Here is a 17,779-nt window from a genome sequence, read left to right as displayed (position 1 = left end):
GCAGGATCACAGTCAAGAAAAGTTGTTAAGGATGGGTGTATGTTTGTACTTGGGGAGACACTATACCTCTAAATGGCCATGCTGAAAACTTCTAGACATAGCCAAGAAGAACACTAGATAACACTGAGATAAATTTTGAATATTACTCAGAGCCACTTAAAAAGTTAATAGAACACCAGGTTTAGCATCACAATGCAGTTTCGGAATAATAAGAAGAATGGAACTCTACTGTGTGACATTACTGACTGACTAAGCATCCAAGGTTTATGAGGAGCAGGGAAACAATAAAACACTGTAGCAGGGATGTTCAGTAAAGTAAAGTACAGGTAAGAGGTATGTTGGTCTGTGTGTATATGTGTATGATTGTGTTTGAATGTGTGTAGAAGAATGACTGAGGGAGATGCCTGTGCCAGTCAGATGCATGGGCAGCTGGAGATGCTTTCCTCAAGAAGGTGCTGATTAGTGATTCAGAGACACATACACATTAGCCAGTAATGACATTTCATAGTTATGGCTAATGTGTCTCTGAATCACAATCGTGGAAACAGACCTTTTTGGCTGCAGGTCTTAGTGCCCACAGGGTGGGAGTTGGGGGGGGGGTCTTTTTGAATCCCAGGGTAAGTTACCAGTGTTACCTATTCAAAATTCTTTATTATATATTAAGGTAGCTGTAGTCAAAGTATTATAAGTATGTTTTTTCTTTTAACATGCAATACTGATTTACTAAAACTAATATTTCTCGGAGAAACATTGCAACTTCAGTCAGTAAATGGATTGTTACACTATAAAAACAATTGTCTCTGCACATATTGTATGTGTGTGTGTGTATGTGTCTGTTTGTTTGAATACATATAGTGTTTTTATATATGCACACATATGAGTACTTTATGTGATTTAATTAATTATTTTGAAACTTTTTCTTTCTGCTCTTAATTGTATCTAACAGGGGGAGTACCTCCAATGAGATGGATAATAAACTTTGATCGCGATCTTCTGGATGGTTTGGTACTTGCTACATTACTTGCAGCCTATTGCCCTTTTCTGGTAAGTTAACAGAAAGTCCATATATTCAAGTGCTGTATCAACTACTCAGCATTTGGGGGGATGTCTGCTGAGTTTTACTTCATTTGTATGTGCAGTTTAATAAATAAGAACAAAGCACAGAATTGTTTTTGTTATGTATAGTGTGTGAGTTTGACTCCTTCTGAATCTGAACTTCTAAACACGTGATGCATCTGATAGGCCACCAGTGAATATTGATTTAATGAATAGTAAGATGTATTAAATTGGTTAATTTCCAAAAAAATTGAAGCTGTAAGAATACATTTTCAGCTTGAATTATGTACTGCAATTTATTTCTCTGAGGCATTATCCTTTACATAAAATATTAAATTATAGACTGTGGAAGTCGCAAGTTTTGATCAGCTGCATCTTATTAATCCATGTCATTCCTGTTCCAGAATTTGTAGAGTTGTTTGATCTCTAATTTCATCTAATTTTCTGCAAGGATTTCTTATGTCTGTTTCACACATTCCATATCTTACCTGCTTTCTACTTGTTTCAGATAATTTATGTTATATCACATCTTTTATGAAGAAATATGTTGACAGCTTATTCTTTGTACTGACATCTTCTCGACAATGCCATAACTCCTTATTCCAAATTGTGTACTTTTTTATAATTAAGGGTACTGTTTTGGTATAATCTTTATGCTCCCTAGAGATGCTTTAAGATTTCTGTAATGTCTTAGCTAGTCTCTGTTTGTGATGCACACATTTAGTTTCTAAGCTGGGCCATACATCATCTGTTACCTTTCCTTAACCTACCACTACTGTCTCTATTCTTAGAAAGATACATTCTCCAAAACAGGGAGTAAAGGAGACCACATGTAATCAAACCGTTTACCGATCAGGTGGTATTACCTTTTTTCTTTTGTTCAGCTATTGATACCTCCTTTCATGTTTCCCCGGTAGTCTAGTATGTTGGTTGGCTAACCTCAGATTACCTGTGGCTATTGCCATGTTATTTTTCTGCTTTCAAACACTTCACATCTCTCTCACAGTATATAATAATCCCCAAGTTATTAATTCCCAAGCAAGTCCATCCAGCTGCTTCACACTATAAGAAGTGAAACAACCCACTATCTAAAGAACTTGCACAGCTGAAGTTCACTTGCAGTTGCAAAATTTCACAAGGAAAAAATACACCAAATTAAATTGAAACAACCCACTACCTAAAGAACTTGCACAGCTGAAGTTCACTTGCAGTTGCAAAATTTCACAAGGAAAAATACACTGAGTTAAATTGAAACAACCCACTACCTAAAGAACTTGCACAGCTGAAGTTCACTTGCAAAATTTCACAAGGAAAAACTACACCGAGTTAAATGTATGTAAGACAAATTCACAGGCTCAGACTAATTGTTAAGTCATGCACTAGTGTGTTCTGTTTGTAATGTTGAATCTGCTGGAAGGATATCCCAAGCCCCACCCCCATTTACTCACATACGTTTTACTGCTGAAGGTGAAGCTACATTAACACTTCAGCATATTTTACTCTTATCAGTGTAATAGATCCGCGGAAAAGACATTGAAAAGCCCATAACTATAAAATTAGATGCTGTGACTCATGTCACATTTTTAGAGTTCACTCACTTTGTCTTTGTATTCAGGAACATTCTAGCTCACTGATTGTTTATGGTGGTAAACCATCTGCAGGTTTCTTCCCGTTCCACTGCCCTTCCCCCACCACCTGTACCCATATCCCAAGCAAACCACTCCCCCTTATTCCTCTGACCCAATTATATACAACTCTATCTTGTCCACACCCAAATTTCATTCACACCTTACCTACTTTTATTTAACCAAACTTATCTCTTCCCCTTACATCCATCAGCTTGAATCCTCATTGCCCCTGCTATAATTATTTGCATCTTACTCTTACTCTATTTTACCATCACAATGCTCAGACCGTCTTACATTAACTCTAGGCTTACCACCTTCTCTTCTATTATGCACATAAACTATTGCACCATAATTGTACTACTGACCAGTTCACATCTCCCCCACCCTTCTTTATCAAAAACTACATGGCAAAACACCTAACCACATTGTCAAAGCCCAAACTGAAGTCAAAACATTTCCAACCTTACCTTCAGCTGCACACATATCACTAGATAACAAGATCTCTGTTTATACCTGATATTACATTCTAACACATAAATACCACTTTTACTGTTGTTAAACCCACTGACATGCTCCTCCTAACCTGTCTAGCTTCTTTACTCTTAATTCTCAGCCTCGCTACAGCTATATCCTTGTTTACCCCCACACATCAATACACATTAACAACCTCCCCCAACCATCACCCCAATAAACAACACAGCTTCTCACATATCTCCTCTCATCTTTTCCCCTATACCCTCCCATATTATTCAAGCCACAAATTGGCCTCTTCACCTCCTACAAAACCAAACTTGACACCAGTATCATCACCTAGGGATAAAAAACACTTCCCATGGTACTCCTTCCTCATTACCTACCTACTTTAATGTGGAGACACACATCCTAACCCTGACCCACCTTCTAATTCTAACCAAAAGAGTAACTCCAAAAACTTAAACATACTTACGCTGAACCTTAGAAGTATATGTAATAAAATAGCCCCATTGCATGCCTGGATTGATCAAAATAAACCTGACATACTAGCCCTTACATAAACATTGCTACACCCCGGTGTAAAAGACTCAGAAATAATACCTTCAAACTTTGCAATAACCAGAAAAGATAGATCAAAAAAAAAGGGGGGAGGGATAGCACTTCTATATCCCTCTACACTCAACATCACACCCTACACCAGTAATATACCCACCTTTTCCAGTGCTGAGGTACTAATCTCCTTTTTGAATCTCAATATATCAAAACGAATTTGCATAATAGTAATATATATCCCACCAGGTAACAATATACCAGTGTTGGAAAATATTTTATCCTGGACATCCCAAACAATAAACTTTGAAACAATAATCTTAGGAAACGTAAATATCGATTGGCAAACCATAGCTTCCGACTCCCCCCCCCAAATAATATAAATCGGTATGTTTTTTTCTCAGCTTATCAATGCTCCAACAAGATAAAAAAAAGATCTTACCTGCCAGTCCACCTTAGACTGGATTCTAGTATCCCACCCTGCCAATTACCCTTCTTCTGGTACACTGTCTGACTCCCTGAGCAGTCATCTACCAGCTTATTCCCTTAGAACAAACTCCCAACAACTAAGAGTACACACTATAAAATCGGTTACGAACTTAACTAATTTTTGTCAGCATAAATTCAACAATCTCCTACAGGAAATAGACTGGACACCCCTTAATGCTCCTGTACTATACTTAAATAACACTTTCCTTCATATACTTAATCCACTAGCTCCCATTCGTAAGAAAAGAATCAAAAAGAACTCGGCACCATGGCTCTCTAAGGAATGTAAACACCTGATGAAGCAAAGGGACCTAGCCTGGTCAACCTGGAAACAAAACAAAAATGAACAAAATCATGTTAATTTCAAAACACTACACAACAAAGTGACAACATTAATCAGCAGAGATAAGAAGTCATATTATTCCCATCTTCAACCACAGCATAAAATCAACCCCAGTAAATTTTGGCACTCCATATCTTCTCTTCTTAACCCGGGAAGAAATGGAGAGCACACCCTATCACCAGATACCCCTCCATCACAAATAGCCAAACACTTTAACAGGCACTTCATAAAATCAAGTTCGGACTTATTAACTAACACCCCTAATGCTGGACCCCCCCCCCCATCCTTCATCCTATTCAGACACCAACCCCAGGCCATCAACTACTTCTAACCCTGTCATAACTAACCCCCCTACTCAACAAAATGTCATACAAACCCCATTCTCATTTCAGCTCATACCCACTGACACCATTAAGAAACTGCTACAAAAACTAAAACCCTGCTCTGCCTCAGCTAATAATCTCCCACCATACTACCTCAGACTGGCTGCTAACTCAGTTGCTTACCCAATCAGTATCCTTATAAATAGGTCTTTATCCGAATCAGAAGTACCTACCATATGGAAACAGTCTCACATCACCCCCATCCACAAAGGAGGCAACTCTTTTGATCCATCCAATTTCTGTCCTATATCCATCTTGTCACCCATATCCAAAATTCTCGAGAGAGGTATCCATCAGCAGGTAATGCAATATCTATTGCAAAACAACCTTTTAACCAAAACCCAACATGGTTTCCGACCGAGACACAGCACAGCTACAGCCCTATTATCTTTTACAGACACCATGAGCAAGGCCAGAGATGCAAGATGCTATACAGCCTCAGTATTCCTTGATTTCTCCAAGCCCTTTGACACAGTGTCTTTTACCCCTTACTTTTGAACACACTGTTTAACCTAGGCTTCTCATATTTATTTATTTATTTGCATTTGTTGACCAGGATAGTCCACTGTGCCAAGTCGGCCCGTTTTCAGTGGAGGCCCGGGGAGAAAAGCTCCACAAGAATAGTTACATTGCATTGCATTGCATTTACATTGAATTACATTTACATATATGTAGGGTTACATTACATTACTATTAATAGAACAATATTCATTCTAATGTATTAGGTAACAGTAAAATAGGAAATCTTATTAATTATATTTAAATCAGAACTGACAGAGAAAAGCTCATTAGGTATTCATGTAAACAAAAAAAATATAAAGAGGAGGGTAGGAACAAAAATGAAGGAGGTAGTTTAGGTAGGAGCATGAGAGGGAAATTCCCATTTGGAGGATAGATGTGAGAAGAGCTAAGTTTTGAAGTTATTATGGTTAGGTAAGTTGCGTAGATGAAGGAGGAGAGAGTTCCAAAGTTTGGCTATTGTGCAGGATTGTAGTAGTTGGCCTGGGGGATAAGAGGGTTTATGTACTTGAAGCAGATTTTGGTTCTTGGATCTTAGGGAGCAGGAGGGAGTGTAGGGTGTAAGAGCTTTGGTTAGGGATGGACAGTCTGGTGGCTTGAAGATGAGCTTGAGAGTAGTGGTTAGTTGCAGATATCTAAGGTAATTGGGGAGCTCCAGCCATTTGAAGGTGAGCAGTGAGTGGCAGTGGTGAGATGAACTTTTGGAGTTGGTAGCGAATTTGCAAATTTTGTGGTAGCAGGCTTCCAGTTTGGAGCGCAGGCCTAGTTGGAGGTTGGTAAATAGGGGGGGAGCGCCATACATAAGAGATGGGAGGAGGAAGGTTGTTGCAAGAGTTTGTCGGGTGGAGGGGCTGAGATAGCGATTGTGCCTGTATAGCAGACCAATATTCTGATGAGTTTTCTTGATAGTAGAATATATGTGGGAGTCAAACTTTAGGTTTTCATCAATAATGATGCCTAGCAGTTTGGTTGAAGAGACTATTTCTAAAGGAGTTTCATTTTGGCTTGTAATGCAGAAATGGTTTCTGTTTAATGTGGAATTTCTAGTAGGGGTAAAGATCATTTGTTTAGTTTTGGTGGCATTTAGGGCAAGGTGATTGGCTTTCATCCAGAATTCAGTATTAGTAAAGGCAATTTGGGTTTTTATTAGTAGTTCAGAGGGGGAGGAGGCTGAGGAGATGATGGTGGAGTCATCTGCATATTGGATGATGGAGGCTTCAGGGATGGAGAGGTGGAAGTTGTTGATAAATATGTTAAAGAGCAGAGGGCCTAGAACTGAACCTTGGGGAACCCCAGTGGGTGTGTGTAGGAAAGGAGAGGTAGATTCTTTCCACTGGACAGCTTGTTGGCGGTTGGATGGGTAGCTGGTGAACCAGGCAATGGTAGAGCGAGAGAGATGTAAGGATGGGAGCTGGGATAAAAGTAAGGAGTGGGAGATGGTGTTGACATAACATAGTAAAATGGTTTCAGAGCTACCTCAAGGATTGTAAACAAGCAGTGAAATGGTCTTATGAACTCTCACCCTTCCTCCACAACCCTACTAGAGTTCCCCAAGGCTCCATCCTCGGACTGTTACTCTTCAACAATTTCACAAACAACCTTCACACTGCCTCTCACCCTGGGACCCTCATTCAGTACGCTGATGATTCCATCATAATCTGCACTGATCAGTCACTATCAGAACTACTTTCAAAAACTCAACAGTCCTTTACTGCAGTTGAATCCTGGCTAAGAAATGCTCAACTCTTTCTTAATCCAAAGAAAACAAAACTAGTACTCTTTCATCCCAAAAATGCCTCCGCTGTCACTGATCATTTCAACATCCTTGCATCTGACAACACTGTCATTGAAATAGTGCAGGAAACCAAACATCTAGGTGTTATCATTGACAATAAACTTTCATTTGACCCCCATATACAGCAAAATATTAAGAAAACTCATCAAAAACTGGGACTGTTATATAGAAACAAACATTTTTTTTTACTGCAGCAACCAAAACTACCCTTGCAAAAACATTTTACTTCCCTCCCTTCTTTATGGTGCCCCTATCTTGACTAAATTACAAAATTCTACCCTAAGCAAGTTGAAACAGTGCTACAACAAAGTAGCAACGTTTGCCACAAACTCTGAATATCACACACACCACTGTAAACTACTCCTAGAATTAAACTGGCTAGAACTCTCCCAACCAACTTGTCTTTATTCAGCTATCCACCTTAGACAACCTTATTTTCAAGCCTACTGCATGCCTTGCACTAACCAGTCTAGTCACACCTTACACACCAAATTGATCCTACGATCAGAAGACAAAAATATCTTAGCTATCTCAAAATCCACAAGTAAACCTGGTCACTCTCTGTATTCATACTCTGTCTCTATACTTTGGAATTCACTACCTCTAGCTACCAGGTCTATGCCTGCACTAACCCATTTCAAAGCCTCATTAAAAAAAATCATCTCAAAAATACATGGCTGTCCTCCTGCATAAAGCCTGCCTAATGCTCAGGTCTTCCTCTTTCTGTCACATTTCAATCCCTCACAGACTGCAAGATCCTACGGCTCTTCTAACTCCTTCTCTGCTTCTATGCCATATCCTTAAGCTACTGCTCAGGCTTTATTGCTTCTATTCTTCTTAACTCTCTCTCACTATCTATCTGCATCACTAACTTTCTGGCTGCAATTTTCCTAACTGAAACTAACATTCTATTTTGCTTGTACTATTACAGTCAATGTCACACAATGCACTACCTATGCACTACTTTTTTGGACAATGTCTACATCATGTATGGTGAGAGTGACTATTATTGTCTGCAGTGTTTTAACTGTATAGAATTGTCTAGATGTGTAGTAATATATTTTAACATCTTTTAGCAGTTTGTTCTTTCAACTTGTTTTTGTATAGTATTTCTAATGTAATTTTTATTTTATTGAATCATACTGTATTTGTATTGTACTGTTTGTACTGTTTGTGCTTTTCTCCCCGGGCCTCTGCTGAAAATGGGTTCTGTAGACCCAGTTAGACCACCCCGGTAAACAAATGTCAAATAAATAATAAATAAATAAATAAAATAAACAGTTTTCTGTTTTTTAGTTAATTTATTTTAGTACACCAAATGCATACAGGGAAATCGCACCATTTTAGTTCCAACTCCTTATGATATGCAGAAATACAGATGACGGAACAATACGATGAGAACATTTTCTGCACAAATGAATTGATGGGATGTTTAGATTAGGCACCATATAATCAGACCACACATCTTCCTAGTGACTGTTAGAAGGTACAATTAAATGAGTATAATGTGTAGACTAGCAGATTATGCCAGCTGGAGTTATGATGTAAAAAAATGAAGCCTACATTAGTGACATAGAATGACAAAGCCCTGACTACAGACCAGGTGATCTCAATTCCACTAGCATCTCTGATGCTTGACTATGCAGGCAGGGAGGAGGATGGAAATGCCCGCTCTGGAAAGAAAGGATGGTGGATATTCAGGATTAAATCACGGCTGCAGTAACCTAAGCTATTTGGATCCCATCCGCCACCAACCAGACAGATTTTTAAAGCTTAAGAGTGTTTCCAACATGCTCCAGCTATCAGGACCTTGAGAAGAGCTCCATAAAAGAACAGTGAGAGCACAGAAAGCTTCAGAGCTTTGTTCCTGCTGTAGTGTGTACCACTGGCAGTCTTTGTGGAGCTGTTGGTTGTCTAGCAGTCCTTCAGATCTGGACAGACAAGTCCCCTGCTGTAGAAAACCTTGTAATATTTTATTTTTCTAAGAAAAATAGTGCTATTTCTATAAAACTATCTTTATTTTTGCTAGGAAAATATTTTGTTTGGATTGTCATTCTGTCACCAGGGATTTGCGTACTGTGAATTCTTGTGGAAATGTTTTTTGTTGAAATCTGCTTATTGAACTTTATTTCTTCCTTTGTTTGTTTTTTCTTTCTTTTTTTTCTTTATTTCTTTGCATTTATCAGGGTAGTGCTCTGATCTTAATGGACCATTTACAGGCACAGCACAGGTGAAAAGGGTCACATAAGAAATTAACAAACTTATTTACAGACACAGGGATATGTAAAGATATATGTATATTCACAGATGCTCATTACATCCGAGTGGCGCCTACAGGTGCATCTGCAGTTACATCCAACTGACACCTCTAGGTGTCAAATATTTCTTGTTCGTATTTGCGTCAATAATTCCATAACCATGCTATGTACAAGGTTTTAAAAGATTTCATCTTAAAGCTCACACAATAATAAACTGCATTAATATTTGACGTCGGTCTAGTGCAGGTAAATAGATATTAACTGTTGTTTTTATGATATTAATTTATATAGACATAATTTCACATTTTTCTAAATATCTCAACAACCAAGTAACACAGACAGAACTCTTTAGCCTCATATCAAAGCTCCCTGCTAACAGAATAAAATGCTGCTAACAGTATGTGTGTAACTTGAGTGGTTGCTGAGACATTGTAAGTTGTTTACAAAGTATTACAAATGGAGTAGTTACTGTGTTTACTGTGACTTATAAAGTTCGATTTAAGACCTAGAAGCTAAAGAATGCTACCACTATAAAAACTGTTTGTGCTAAAGAGTTTGCCATTTATACTTCTTTAATAACCCCTATGGTTCCAGAGATATGAACATTTGTGTGAAATGAGAGGACACAATTTGATTCTGTCAAAAGGTTTAGGCTCCGTCCATTGGAAGTTACAGTGCAAACTTCCTGAGCTCCATTTGAGTGAATCAGTTAAGAACCAGTCTACAATCTCAAAACATGGATGGAAAAATGGAATTATGCTTATGAGAGCTTTTTGGATAAGATGTAGCTGTAATGACTGACTATGCTATAGGGAGAGCAGCATATCATTGTACAGAGAGGTATGTAGACATTAGAAGAATCTATGGAATATTTGTGTTAGCACCAGATCTGGTGCTTTTGGGGACTGTCACTGAAACTTTTTACCGGAACTGAATTTATTGACTCTTTCAGGGTCTGCTTACCATCTTTGAGGCTTGCTTTCTGGCTGAACATATGGAGGAGTTACCGTTTCCCTTTGTTCTTCCTTCCCCTGTCCATAAGGAGGAAAAAAAGTTGTCAGGGAGTCTTTGGGTATTAGGCTGCGTCCTCCTCTGCCTCAGCTACTGATGGGTGTCTCTGCTGTAGCTGGTTTTGGTTTTGGTTTTTCAGATCACTCATTGTTTTTCCCATTCCCTCTGTTGTAGCATCTACAGCCACTAAGGACTGAGGGATCGACACATCCTTTGTAGCTGTTAAATTGACCTCTGTGGGCAAGGGAGAACCAGTCTTGTCTGTCTTGAGGGAAGGGGCTAGTGTTGGGATCCCACCTTACCTAGAAAAGAAGCCTGAACCATGGGAGAGTGCGCCTGCATTAGGTCACTCTTTCTAATGGGATTTTTCTAGGAAAAGAAAACAAAAATAAAATAAAATAGTTTCTTCTGGCTCTGTTTCTAGTGACAGGGAATATTTGCTGGGATTTTCCAGGGAATCAGTTTCTTTTTTTATACCTGTTCCCTCTTTGGATTAGAAAAGAAATAGTTCCCTCACTTTCAGACACTGATTTTCATTCAGAAGGAAGGGGATGGAGAGAGACAGTTATGCTTCAGGGCTCTCTTCTTAAGCTGAAGAAACTGATTCTGAGGAAAGTGTGGCTTCAGATTTTCTTCAGGAAGACCTATCTTTTTTGAATGCCCAGCAAATGTATTATTTATTTAATTTATTTACTGGGATAGCGCAGTTATCACAATAGACAATTTGCAGACACAGCCCAGGTGAAGAAATTCACAGTAAATAAATACATAAATAAAACAGAACACATTTACAGAGTAATCCCAGAAGGTAGATAATTCCACAGACAATTGATACAATATGTAAATATTATTAACAGAGTAAGAACAAATGTGAACTAATTTTACTAGTAAATGTGAGAGAGAAGCAGTAGGTGAAAACAGAGGGTCAAAGTAGGTGTAATGCAGCTGACGAGGGAGGTAGGTTATGTGCCCACTGCCCAGGGGAAAAGCACTTGCAGTCAGATTTTTGATGGAGTGGTCTTTTGAGCTGAGCTCTGATTGTAGGAAAAGAGGAGACTTCTTTTGTGAGGGCTTGCCAGAGTTTGGGTGCAAGATGGGAGTAGGAATGGTCAGTACAGTGCAGTTTGGTTTGGAGTATCTGCAGTAAGGGAATTCATTGGGAGAGGTTGCTGAGGTTGTAGGGGGTAGTTTTATTATGGAGTTTAGTTGCAAGAGGATGGAAAGCACCTGGTTGAACAGACCCTAGGAGTAACTCTACTCTGTAGGAGACTGATAGCCATTTGGATTTGTAGAGGGTGATGCAGTGGAGTTCAGGGAGGGTGGATACTGGAAATTAATCAGCAGGTGTTGTTTTCAGGGGACCTGTAGAGTGGATGAGTTTTTTTAGGGGCTGTGGGTATGATAGGTAGCATGTATTAAAGGACTCCTTTGTCTGTTGCTGCTCTAGCTGGTCTGAAGAGAAAGGGAGATATTTTCCAGGACCAGAAAAAACAGAACTGATCTTTTTCCTGGTGTTTTCAGTGTGGCTTTAGAAGTTAAGTGACTGGTTTTAGCCATAAACCTAAGTATTTAAAGGTCATAGTTGTTTCTATTCAGGAGCCATAGAGATCTGCAGTGTTGAGATTAAGATTTTTTTCAGCTTTTGCGTGGTTCCAAATATCGTACTTTTCTTTTGAAAGGGTTGAGGAGTAGCTTATGGATTATAGATAATGATGTGATGTCATCTTTTTCATCTGATCCTCAACTATTGGGTTAATGATACGGCCACAAATCCAACTTCAACCACTTCTCAGCTTTTGGATCCATAGCTCAGACTGCTGCCCTTACCCATAATCCCCATCCAAAGCCCTAGACTACCTTAGATCTCATTTGCTTCTTCCAGCGATCAGACATGGTTGATGTGGGTCAAGTTCTAGGAGATAAGTGACACTCTTTTATTGGGTTATTAACTCAACTTTTTTCTTGACTTTTTGCCTTTCTTGCTCCTACCTCCTCTGTTTAATTAAAAAAAAATATATATATATATATAATCTATGCACACAGACACACACACACACACACACACACACACACACACACACACACGTCGCTATCAGATTGTCGAAGTTTCAAAACTTAAAGTCATATGGGCGGCACCATATGATCGAAGTTTTGAAACTTCAAACATTTTGAATGGAGATTGCAGTACAGCACAGAATGGGAAATTTACACTTTTCCACAATAATGTAATCTTGGTGTTGGTACATTTAATTATCAGGGGGCTTGGGGGGTCCAGGGTGGCTGCCCCCCCCCCCCTGCAAAAACATTAAAATTTGAATTTTTTTTTTATTTTTGTTTTTTAATGTTCAAATTTCTGAAACTTTGATTATATGGTCTTGGCCATATGAATTGTGAAGTTTCGCAACATCGATAATCTGACATACATCCATATGCACACACACACACACACACACACACACACACACACACACACACACACACACACACACGTATTTTGTGGTAGTTGTTACTGCCATTGCTTCCTTCTAGGCCTTGCATTTTTCCCTTTCTTCTTTGTCTACTAGTTAACTAATAGTTTTTTTACCATTGCTGGTATTTCTTTATCCCAAATTTTGGGAATTCTTTGATTACCATTTCAGGTATTATTGCTTTCTGCTGATGTTCTAAATTATATTGTTGTATTTCTGCATTGGTTTACCTCCTCCTTACTTGGCTCCAGCTTTGGCTCTGCCATTCAAAATATTGAAGACCTCGAATCTGTAGACTTTTTTAGATCCAACACTCTCTTCTGTGAAGTCTCCTCCCCATGGACAACTTTCTTCAAAGCTGATTTCATCAAGGCTATACTCTCCATTTCTACAAGAAACACCATGTAGAGGTTCTAGACCTCCATCTACCACCTTATCTTTCAGACCTACCAGGAGCCTGTCTGAAGCAGATGTGGATAGAATGATGAGAAAATTTCTCAGGATGATTCAGATTCTGTTGGGAATACTCCCATCTCTGTTTACCACTGGACACAAGAGCTGCAGATCATCTCAAATACCCTTAGTTACTCTGTTCTGATCTGACTCTTGACTTTGGAGGTACCAGATCTGAGAATTCTGGGATTTTTGTTGTTGGATCCAAAGGCTTGGCCTTCATCGACTCTGACATCTTCTTTGATCCAGATGGTGCTGACCTTGTTGGAGCTGCAGCTCTGGCACTGGAATCGGGGAATAGGGATTTGACTCTGAGACTTTCAGAGCCATCCTTTCCTTTCTAAGATTTGGTGCTAGATAATTTGGCTCCAGCTTCAGCATCCAGGCAGGGTCATGGAGAAGCCTTGGACTTCTGTAGGCAGGTGGCTTCAGCTCCTATTGAGGAAGTATTGAAATTTCCATTGACTACTACATTTGAAGCAGTGGAGAGAACTATCCTCATGAATGGAACTAAGTCAGTCTGCCCCCCTTGGGTCCTTCCCCTCCACAACTGTCTGCTTGGATCCTGAGTCTACTCATTCTGTCCCATCAGAGTAGCTGGCCTGTTCAAACCTTCTATGTCTTCCTTGAATCATCCTCATGTGGAAGCCACCTGAAAGTGTAAGTGTAAGAGGAGGCACATTGATTTCCCACAGGAATCCTTGTCAGAAGATACCAACTTTAATGAAGGAGAGAGATCTCCCTGGTCTTATTCATAGGAATTATTGTGCTTTTGAGGCAGAAAGGTGGTTGGTCTTCCAAAGCCTCTTCCAAAGGAGGAGTTGGTGTTTCTTGAGACTTTCAGTACCTACTCTGGTACATCCTGGGTGGTACCTCCAGTGGACAAAGTGGTGGATTTCATTTCATATCTGGCTGAGAAGGATCTGGATACTACAGAACCCATTCCTAGAAAGCCAGACAAGTACCAAGCTTGCCCACTGGAGCAGAAGTCTCCCATTTGATGCCATGGTAGTTGCAGCAGCCATCATAAAGGAAATTTCTGAGGAAAGTCCTTTTATCCACCCCCTAACAGGGAGTCTAGTGCCTTGACAAATTCAGGAAGCAAATTATTGCTTCAGCGACCTTTGCCTTGTAGTTGCTGATTTACATGGCACACTTCACAAAATTTCAGAAGTATTTGACTAAGGAACTTTCCAAATACCACTCGGTGTCCATGTCAGTGGAGGATAAAAATATGTCTCTTCATAACTGACCAGACTTCAGTCTCTGTCAAATACCTGCATGCGGCTGATCTCCCACACTATGAAAAGTGTTTTGATAGTGGCAGATTCAGGAATTACCATTAGAAGTCATGCCTGGATGTGCCTTTGCAACTTTGCGGAGCCCTACAAGTTGTCCTTCATCAATACACCCTTTGATGGATTTACTTTATTTAGACCCAGTGTTAAAAATACCCTCTCTAGGAATGAGCAGGTTTGGAAAGCACCATCTCCATAGGGATACATTTTTCTACTCCACAGAAGACCTTCTTAAGGAACCAGAAAGGTGGTAGAAAGATGTGACTCCAGAAATAGCAAGGGGTTTCCCAGGACTCTTATGTAGATACATCCCTCCTGCAACAGAGTGGGGAGCTCTAACAGCAGACATCACCCATGTAGCAGAGGGGGGGGGGGGGTCTGCAAAACCAAGGCTTCAGAGGACCCTTTTCTGAGAAACCTTTCCAGCACCCCTGAATGGTTGCATGAATGCTGCACTCTGATGGCAGCTGTGGGAGGCTTATCTGTGCACCTGGAAGCCTGGACATCCATGGGTGCAGAAAATAATTGCCAGAGGTTATTACACCCCCCCCCCACATTCAAGAAAAATTTACAACATACCACCTCATCAGAGAAAGGAAGCAGCCTTAGAAATAGAAAAGCTGCTAACAAAAAGAATTACCCAAGAGGTCCCACCAGACCAGTAAGGGTTCGGAATTTATTCAGGATTCTTTTTCATGCCAAAGAAAACTAGGAACCTTAGGCCAGTATTGGACCTAAGCGACTTGAACCAATTTGTCAAGCACTTGAAGTTCCAAGTAACAGTTCAGTCCATTATCCCACTTTTGAGACAGGGTGATTGGATGTACTCATTAGATCTTTAAGATGCATGCTGTCACTTAAAAATAGACAGACAGTCCAGGCGATACCTTCACTTATGGCTGGGGGAACAGTCATTTTCAGTTCAGGTCTTACCACAGCCCCCTGAGTGTTTATGGCAGTGGTTGCAGCTCACCTGAGATTGTTGAGATTTCAGGTATTTTCTTACCTCTATTACTGGCTTCTCACTGCTCCCACCAGACATCTACTAATGAGTGTCAGGGACTACCTGGTCCATTTATGTCTACACCTATGTATCGCAGTTAACTACAGCAACTGTCATCTCTCTCTCTCACTCAAGTTCTGGAGTCCATAGGTGCTCACCTGGATATGGTTTCTCAACTGGCAAGGCTCACTTAGTCCAGACTATCCATGTTACAACATCAGGTGACACATCTTTTTTCTCTTCAGTCACCATTGACCAGGTTGGTTCTTCAGCTTCTCAGTTCAGTATCAGCCTACATAACCCTTCTGCCTTTATCAAGGTTCTATATGAGGGTACTACAGTGGACACTAACAGTAAAGTGGTCTATGAATAGATATCCCATGACCTTCCATTTGATTCACAAAGATCTCCAAGCAGTATGTCTCCTGATGGTTTCACACACCAGATGTCTCTCAGGGTTTCCCCTTTTTTCTACCTTTGCCCAAGGCCACGGTGGCCATGGATGCTTCCCAAGCAGGGTGGGGGGCATTACTTACGATAGACAGTCCAGGGCACATAGTCTCCCATAGAGGTCAAACTTCACATCATCGTCCTAGAAATAAGGGCAGTTCTTCTAGATTTGCAGACCTTTCAAGGCATACTCCCTCAAGGGATGATTGCTGTGGTCTGGTACATCAAGAAACCGGGGGAAAACCACTCTTACCCCTTGTGTCAAGAGGCAATAAGACTGTGGCAGCGGGTGATCTCTTCCAACCAGTTTTGACAATACATATTCTGGGGGAGTTCAACATTTTATCAGACAGACTGAGCAGTTTTAGTCTATCAGTCTTGTAGTGGCAGAACAGATTTTTTGTCAGTAGGGCCAACCATGTTGCAGTGTCTTTGCCTCTGCCAACAATTTCAAGTGCAGAGGGTACTTTGCCTTATTCCCTCAAAGGGGGAGTCACTGAGAGATGCTCTGATTCATGACTGGCATGCCAGTCTCCTTTTTGCTTATCTTCGCACAATCCTCATATCAAAATTTTTACAGAAAGCATGTCAACTGAAGAACAAGATGATCCTCATTGATCCATTTTGGCCTCTTCAAGTGTGGTTTCCATTCCTTTGGCCTCATCTAGTATACCCTCCTTGGTTTCTGGATCCCTCTCCAGATCTGCTGTCTCACCCACCCAGGCTATCTCACCTGGACATACAAGCCCTCCGGTTAACCACATGGTTTCACCACTTCCAATGATGGCTAGACAGTACAGGCTTTCTTCCCAGATGTTACACATCCTTACATCTTTCCAAAAGGACTCCACTAGGAAGATGTACAAGAACAAATATGAAGGATTCTCTGTTTGGGCCAGTGAGTGGCACCTGCATTCCTTTTCAACATTCATTCCAACAGTACTAGATTTTTGGCCTCCATTTTCCATAATGGAGCAAGTTATTCCATAATCAAGGTATAGCTGGCTGAAATATCCAATTATCTTGCAGGTAATGATCATTTGTCCATCGCTTTCCTTTAGCTATGCAAAGCTTTCCTCAAAGGTATGTTCTTACTCAGACCACCTATCAAGGATCCCACACCTCCTTGGGATTTTAAATTTTTTCTCCAGATCTTAATTCAGTTTCCATTTGAACTTATGGCAAATGCTGATTTGAATTTTTTGTTCTGGAAGACCATTTTTCTAGTTGCTATTACATCTGCTAGATGAGTATCTGAACTACAGGTATTGTCTTATCAGCCACCTTATATCATTTTTCTTAAACAGGATTTCTCTTCACCCCAACACCTCCTTTCTTCCAAAAGTTGCTTATGAAATTACCCCTAACCAGTCCATTAATTTAACAATTTTCTTCCTGAAGTTCTCCAGTAAAGTGGAATATATGCTTCATTTGTTGGATGTACAAAGACAACTAAAATTCTAGCTCAATGAAACAAAAACTTTCAGGAAATTGGATCAATTGTTTGTTTCTTTTTCAAACTCTAATTTGGGGCAGTCTGTGTCAAAGGTTACATTAGCATGGTGTCTCACTGATTGTATTTCTCATGTTTATAGGCAAAAA

General features: G+C 40.0%; 1 protein-coding gene across 1 annotated transcript in view; it reads left to right on the top strand.

The window, feature by feature from the left end:
- The window catches only part of CFAP47 (cilia and flagella associated protein 47), a 7,413,452-nt gene that overhangs the window by 3,443,288 nt on the left and 3,952,385 nt on the right, over positions 1 to 17,779 (top strand). Inside the window, exon 33 of the mRNA XM_044071840.1 lies at positions 947 to 1,044. Within this exon, the coding sequence (XP_043927775.1) occupies positions 947 to 1,044 (98 nt within the window). The remainder of the gene's footprint in view (positions 1 to 946; positions 1,045 to 17,779) is intronic.

This window comes from Protopterus annectens, chromosome 5.part0, assembly GCF_019279795.1.
Source record: "Protopterus annectens isolate FY-2018-M chromosome 5.part0, PAN1.0, whole genome shotgun sequence".
NCBI classification, from domain to species: Eukaryota; Metazoa; Chordata; order Ceratodontiformes; family Protopteridae; genus Protopterus; species Protopterus annectens.
The sequence above is the reverse complement of the archived record's forward strand: the minus strand, read 5'-3'. Positions and strand labels throughout refer to the sequence as shown.